General features: G+C 64.6%; 1 protein-coding gene across 1 annotated transcript in view; it reads right to left on the reverse strand.

The window, feature by feature from the left end:
• LOC104835046 (ryanodine receptor 1-like) overlaps positions 1-7,545 on the reverse strand; it is a gene marked incomplete at both ends in the record, with an annotated part of 50,831 nt that overhangs the window by 11,346 nt on the left and 31,940 nt on the right. Inside the window, 15 exon segments of the mRNA XM_010572825.1 lie at positions 309-373; positions 530-700; positions 1,325-1,339; positions 2,059-2,151; positions 2,290-2,377; positions 2,669-2,909; positions 3,363-3,677; positions 4,219-4,349; positions 4,672-4,753; positions 5,155-5,393; positions 5,737-5,797; positions 5,906-5,955; positions 6,149-6,270; positions 6,780-6,847; positions 7,263-7,368. Of these exon segments, the coding sequence (XP_010571127.1) occupies positions 309-373; positions 530-700; positions 1,325-1,339; positions 2,059-2,151; positions 2,290-2,377; positions 2,669-2,909; positions 3,363-3,677; positions 4,219-4,349; positions 4,672-4,753; positions 5,155-5,393; positions 5,737-5,797; positions 5,906-5,955; positions 6,149-6,270; positions 6,780-6,847; positions 7,263-7,368 (1,847 nt within the window).

Consider the following 7,545-nt stretch of genomic DNA (forward strand, 5'->3'; position numbering starts at 1 on the left):
GCATCGTGATGACCATGGGGACATGGGGACCATGAGGACCACAGGGATACAAGCATCGTGATGACCATGGGGACATGGGGACCATGAGGACCATGGGGGTACAGGCATCGTGATGACCATGGGGACATGGGGACCACGGAGACATGGTGGGGCACATGGGGACCATGGGGATACAGGCACTGTGATGACCATGAAGACGTAGGGACCACGGAGACATGGTGGGACAGGTGGGGACTGTGGGGATACAGGCACCGCAAGGACATGGGGAACAGGGGGGTGTGGGGGGGACAAGGTGGGGACAGGCCCACCTCACCTTGCCCTGCAGGTGCAGGTTGTTGTTGAGGAACTCCCGCACCTCCTCATCCGTGTCCTTCTGCAGGGGGGGGACACAGGACAGGGCCATGTCAGGGGCTGTCCCCAACCCCAGGGGCTGTCCCCACTGTGGGGGGCTGTCCCCAGTCCCAGGGGCTGTCCCCACTGTGGGGGGCTGTCCCCAGTCCCAGGGGCTGTCCCCAACACCCCCACCCACCAGGGCATAGCGGCTCTTGGCCAGGCTGATGAGCTCCTGGTCAGTGGGTGAGCACATGTTGAGGCCGATGGGCAGCATCTTCTTCAGGGTAGCGACGATGAGGGAGGTGTGGATGGAGTACCGGTCCCCGCGACGCTTCTTCTTCGTCCGCTCCTGCTCTGAGCCACCCCCCTGCGGGAACAGGGACGGGGACATCAGGGCCACCACCCCAGGCCAAGTGGTTTGGGGGGGGGGGTCAGGGACAGGAGTCCCATGTCATGGGGACATCAGCGGCGGGACCCCCATGCCATAAGGATGAGGGACATCAGTGGTAGGACCCCCATGACACAGAGATGGGGACATCAGTGTCCCCCCTAAGGATGGGGACATCAGCACAAGGGTCCCTGTGCCATGGGGACACCTCAGGGCCAGGACCCTGTGCCACCAGGATGGGGATATCAGTGTTGGGACCCCCATGGTACAGGGATGGGGACATCAGCACCAAGACCCCTGTATAATGGGGACTGGGGACATCAGGGCCAGGACCCTGGTGCCACACAGCTCCAGTAGCCCCTGAGGTCCCAGACGTGGCTCTGTGGGACAGGACCCCAGGATGTCCATGGGGGTCCCAACCATGGTGGCCCCATAGAACATGATCCTGGATGGGTTCTGGGGGTCCCAACCATGGTGGCCCCATAAAGCAGGACCCTGGAGGGGTCCTGGGGGTCCCAGCTGTGGTGGCCCTGAGGGGCAGGACCCCAGGGCAGGGGCTGGGGTCCCTGGGGTCCCCTCCCCATGCAGCATGGCCCCGCTAACCTGGCCATCTCCGGACTAGGTGCCAGCACCCGCAGCCAAGGGCAGGAGAGAAGAGACAGCGTTAGGTACCTGTCCCCATGTCCCTGGGGGCAGACGTGGGGGGCTTGGGGACCCAGGGGGATGGGGAGGGATGGAGACCCCTGGGTAGGGGAGGTTGGGGGGCAGCAGAGGGGGTTGGGAGGCAGCAGGTGGGGCAGGAGGGATGGAGGTGCCTGAGTTTGGGGGGGATTGGGGTGGGCTGAGGGTAGATTGGGAGGGTGTGCGGGTACCAGGTGGGGCAGGAGGGATGGAGGTGCCCGGGTTTGGGGGGGGCTTTGGGGAGAGTTGGATGTCCCAGGTGGGTTTGGGGGTCGTTTGAGGGTACCAGGTGGGTTGGGAGGGATGGAGGTGCCTGGGTTTGGGGTCACTGGGTGGGTTTTAGGATGTTTTAGGGGTACCAGGGGTGTTGGGAGGGATGGAGGTGCCTGGGCTTGGTTGGGTTTGGGGGTACCAGGTGGGTTTGGGGGTACCAAGGGTGTGGGGGTACCAGGGAATTTGGGAGGGATGGAGACCCCTGGACAAGGGGGGGACTGGGGGTACCAGGCAGACTTGGGGAGGGATGGACAACCCCCATGCATGGGATTGGGGTGCCAGGTGGGTGGGGGCGCAGGATGAGGGGGTCTGGGGGTGGCAGGCAGGAGGTCAGGGTGCAGCTGGGGGGGTGCGGCCGGGCAGGTGCATTCCCCCACACACACCTTGGCCATCTTGCTTTTGCTGTCGGCAGTGAGGAAGGACATGTTGTTGATCTCATTCTGCACCACGAAGTTCTGCTCCTCTCGCTTGAAGTTCTGCCGGGGGGGAGGACATGGGGCTGAGTGACCCCCAGCCTGGGACCCCCTCCAGGTCCCCTGGATCCCCCAACCCCCAGCCCTTCCATTGCACCAGTGTCCCCATGTCCCCCATGTCCCCAGTGCCCCCCAACTCACGTGGGACTTGGACCAGTAGATGAAGACCTCCCCAACCATGCGGAACAGCTCCTCTGCATCCTCGTTGGGCTCTGTCAGCCACTTGGCCCTGTCGGTCCCATGGCCAGCATCAGTGGGTCCCCATGGCCACCATCAGGGGATGTCCATGGCCACCATCAGTGGGTCCCCATGGCCACCATCAGTAAGTCCCCATGGCCACCATCAGGGGATGTCCATGGCCACCATCAGTAAGTCCCCACAGCCACCGTCAGGGGGATGTCCATGGCCCCTAATTTTTCCCCCACACCTTCTGGGCTCCACCATGGGTTGACCATGGTTCCCAAGGGATGCTCTTCAGCACCCTTATGTCCCCATGGCCATGTCCCCTGTCCCCCCTCACCGGCTGTTGTCCACGTAGCGGATGAGCAGGGGGTAAAGTGCATAGAGGTCACGGCAGAGGACGGAGAACTCATCCCGGATGAGCAGCTCGGCATCCTCCCCCTCCGTCTTGGCCTCCATGCGGAGCTGCTCCTCCTCGGCCACCACCTTGCCCGCCCGCTTCTTCAGCTTCTCCATCGTGGGGATGAAGTGGGAGCGCAGCAGCTCTGGCTTTGCCTTGCTGACGATGGGCTGGGCGAACACTGCGGGGACAGGGGGCTGCAACTGGGGGCTGCACCCGGGGCCAGCTGCACCTCCCTGGGACCACCCATGGCCATGAGCACCGTCCTGGGACCCAACAAGAGCCACCAGCACCATCCTTGGGACACCAGCATCATCTGTGGGATCACCCATGGCCACCAGCGCCATCCCTGGGACCATCCATGGCCACCAGCACCTCTCTGGGACCACCCATGGCCACTAGCACCATTCTTGGGACACCAGCATCATCTGTGGGATCACCCATGGTTACCAGTGCCATCCTTGGGACCACCCAGAGCCACCAACATCATCTCAAGACCCTGCCCAGGGCCACCAACACCTCCCTGGCACACACCCAGGGCCACCAGTACCATCCTTGGGACCTGCCCAGGGCCACGAGCCCCATCCTGGGACCACTTAGGGCCACCAGCCCCCATCCACCCCCTTTCACCCACCTGCCAGGCGCTTCATCCAGGAGGCTTCGTCAATGCCCAGGTTGTTGACCACAATGCGAAGGATGTTTCCCAGGAGGGCGTTGAGGTGCTGGCCGGTGACAGCGGTGGCCCAGGGTCCCTGGGGCAGGGTGTCGGGGCCGCGCTCCCACCATCGGGGCAGGTAGTTGCAGAGCATGGGGAGGGTCACCTCGATGACATGGGGCATCTCAGTGTAGCGGGCCCCCGACTCCGCCAGCCCCCCGATGTCCCGCATCAGCCGCTCCAGGTCGGGGATGTCGGGGCACATCTCCTCCACCCGGCTGGGGAGCCCCAGGACTGCGGGGACACGGGGATGGCAACGGCGGGGGACACGGACCCCTCGGCGAGGGGATGGGGGACCCCCAAAACAGGAAGAACTTGGGGGAGGGGGGCAATGGGGATGCGGCACTGCCCCAAAGGTGGGGGCGAGTGAGGAGACTTGGGAACAAAGGGGGGTATGCCGGTGTTGGGGTGCATCAGGATACCCCAAAGCTGGGGAGATTTGGGGGTGTCAGGAGGTCCAGGAGCTGGTGAGGACAAGTGAGAGGGACAACAGAGATGTGGGGGGGACCCCAAAGTGGGAATGAGAGGGACGTTGGAGATGTGGGGGTGCCCCAAACCTCGGGCCCTTGGGCGGGGCATCAGTGTACCCCAAAGGTGGAGGTAAGAGGGACCACGGGGCACCCTAAAGCTGGAGCAATTGCGGAGGGCACTGGGGGTGCCCCGAAGGGGGGGAGAGCAACCAGGGCTCATCCCAGAGGGGTGTGACAGGACAGCCCCTGGAACATGGGGACACTCCGGGGAGGGGGGAGACACAGGGGGACCCTGCCCCACTCACTGGCCCTTTCGCGGGGCGACTTGGTGCTGTAGACGGAGCAGGGGTTGAACTCGTTGAGCTGCGGCTCCAGGAAAGCCACAGGCATGGCGGCGGCCAGGCGGGCCAGGCACTCCCCCAGCGCCGGGCGCTGCCTGCGGGTACAGGGGTACGGGCTCACACCCACCCCGCAGCACCCCACGGGCACCAGTATCCCACAGGCATCCCACAGTCTTCAGGGACTGGGGTACCAGAGGCACAGGCACCCCACAGGGACCCCAGATCCACGGGCACCCCACGGGCCACCCCATGGGCACCCCAGATCCATGGGCACCCCAGATCCATGGGCACCCCACAGGCCACCCCATGGGCACCCCAGATCCACGGGCACCCCACAGCCACGGGCGCACCCCAAAAGCACCCCCAGGTCTGCAGGCAGAGGGGTTTTGGGGGGACGTGGCCCCTCCAGCCCCGCACCTCTCCACGTAGGGGTTCCTGGTGGTGCCCAGCGAGTAGATGCTGCACAGGATGCGGTAGCAGGAGACCTGGACGTCGTCGACTGCGGGGACAGGGGACGGTCAGGGCTGGGGTGTCCCCAACACCCAGGGGGTCCCTGTGCCCCCAAACTGCCCCAGCACCCCCAGCTGGCCCCGGTCCCCCTGTCCCCACTACGTCCTCTTGTCCCCAAAGTGCCCCCCAGTCCCCAGAGTCTCCCATCTCCACCACCTTCCCATCACCAATGTGCCGTCCTGTCCCTAAACTGTCCCCAAAGTGTCCCCTTGTCCCCAAAGTGTCCCACATCCCTGCTGACCCCCCAGTCTCCAACATGCCCCCGTGTCCCATGTCCCTGCTGAGCCTCCTGTCCCCAACATCTCCCCATGTCCTACATCCCTGCTGAGTCCCCTGTCCCCAATGTGTCCCTCCGTCCCCATGGTGTCCCCCCTGTCCCCACAGGCTCACGGATGACGTCGTCCCCAAAGTTATGCTGCGCCACGTGCTCGAAGAGGGAGGTGAGGACGGGCAGGAGGGCCACCGTGGTGTAGTTGATGTTTTGGGCCACCCCCTTCACCTGCGTGCGGCTCTGCGTCACCTTCCCCAGCTTGAGGTTCTCCACCATCTTCTCGATGTCCTCGGAGGCGCTCTCGAAGAAGGACCGCAGCCCTGCTTTGACGATCTCGGGGCCCGACTTCATGACCGTCCTGGGGGGGGGAGTGATGGGACGCTCAGCACCGGCATGGCCACCCCCCTGGGGACACGCGTGGGCAGTGTTGGGGACACGGCTGCTGTCCCAGCAGTGCTGGGATGAGGGTGGCATTGGGTACTGGGGGACAGGAATGGGTATGGGGGCACTGTGGGGACAGGGGGGACTGTGGGGACAAAGATAGCATCAGGGTGGCACCAGGACACAGTGGGGACAGGGATGGTGGCACTGGGACACAGTGGGGATGGTGGGGACAAGGAGAGCACCGTGGTGGCACTGGGACACAGTGGGGATGGTGGGGACAAGGACAGCACCGTGGTGGCACCGGGACCCCATCCCACCTGGCATCCAGGGAGCGGGCGAGGATGTGCAGGCAGTTCACCACGGCCGGTGCATCGGTCCCTGGGGATGGGGACAGGGAGGGGGGGCTCAGGTGCCACCGGGGCACCGCCCGCTCCCCCTGCACACACACACCCCCCACTGTGGGGGTCCCTGGCCACGTCCCCTTACCAAAGAGCGAGACGCGGTGGCGGACGAGTGCGGCCAGCTTGCAGAAGAGGCTGATGGGGGATGGGGGATGGAGGGGTCAGTGGGCGTCCCAAAGACCCCCAGCGAGGGGACAGTGTAGACCCCACGTCCCCTCGGCCAGGGGATGGGGCACAGGGGGACCCCCCTGAGCCCCCCAAGAGTGGGGGTGGGTGGGATGGGGCATCCCCATTGCCCAAGGGGCTGGGGGTCCAGGGGTGCCCCCACCTGGTGATCATCTCCTTCTCCTTGTTGGAAGCGTGCCCACCACTGCCCAGCACCTTGGCTGGGGTGGAGAGGAAGTAGAGGCAGTGGTTGTGGAAATACTGGTTGATGAGGGGCAGCAGGATCTGGGGGGGATAGGTAGGGGTCAGGGGGGACTTTCCCCCCCTAAGGAATGCACCCCCCCAAGCACCCCATAAGGGACCCCAATGCATACCCCCAAATACCCCATAGGGACCTCTAAGGAACAGCTCAACACCCTATGGGGACCCCAAGGACCTTTTAGGGGGACCCCTAGGACCCCCACACCATATGCACCCCATAGGGACATGAAATACCCCATAGAGACCCCAAACACCCTATGGGGACCCCTAAAAGGGGGCCCCAAGCACCTGCATACCATATGCACCCCACAGAGACCCCGAACACGCAGTAAGGGACCCCAAACAGCCCATGGGGACCCCAAACACCCCATACAAACCCCAAACACCCTATAGAAGACCCCAAACACCCCACTGCCCATCTCCCTGGGGTGGGGGGGCTAATGGGGTTTCTGTGCCAAAGCCACCCTATCCTCCAGACACCTGGGCCCCCCCATTTTGGGTTCCTCCCCCCCACACTTTGGGGTCCCTCTGACCTTGGCGAAGAACTTGATCTCCTGTTCATGGGGGGATTTCTCCACCCGCCCGCTGCTCACCACCGCCTCTGGAGGGGGGCAGACAGTCAGGGAGGGGACACACGGCGGGGGGACATGGGGACAAGCAGGTGGGGGGTCCCAGGGAACCCTGAGAGGTCTGGGGCAGCACTGGGCAGGGGGGTCCAGGGATGCCAGGGGCCCCTCGGGGGGGGGGGCTCTCAAGGGGTTCAAGAGGGTCTTAAGGAAGTCCAAGGGGGTCTCAAGGGGTTTGAGAGGGTCTTAAATAGGTCCAAGGTGGTCTCAAGGTGGTTTCAAGGGGGTCTCAAGGGGTTCAAGAGGGTATTAAAGAGGTCCAAGGGGGTCTCAAGGGGTCCGAGGGGGTCTCAAAGAGGTCTAAGGGGGTCTCAGGAGAGGACCAGAAAGGTCCCAGGAGGCTCGGGGAGGAGGGGTTCCCAAGGGATTTGGGGGGTCCTGGGGCCGTACCCAGGTGGGCGATAAACTCCTGGGAGATGTCCATCCACTTGAGCAGCTGCTGCAGGAAGCCGTAGGCGAAGCGCTTCTCGATGGAGGACGTGTCCAGCTCCATGTCCTTCAACCCCCTGTGGCAGAGGGGGTCAGGGGGGGCCTCACACCCCCAATTCCCCATCCTACCCACCCCCACAACCGGGGGGAGAGAGGGGGGCAGCAGCGCACCCCCAGACCGCCCACATCCCGCGCCCCAAAACACCACCCTCATGTCTGCACCCCAAGCCCCACTGTGTGCCCC

This window comes from Haliaeetus leucocephalus, unplaced genomic scaffold (genome assembly GCF_000737465.1).
Source record: "Haliaeetus leucocephalus isolate CR32 unplaced genomic scaffold, Haliaeetus_leucocephalus-4.0 Scaffold355, whole genome shotgun sequence".
Lineage (NCBI taxonomy): Eukaryota > Metazoa > Chordata > Aves > Accipitriformes > Accipitridae > Haliaeetus > Haliaeetus leucocephalus.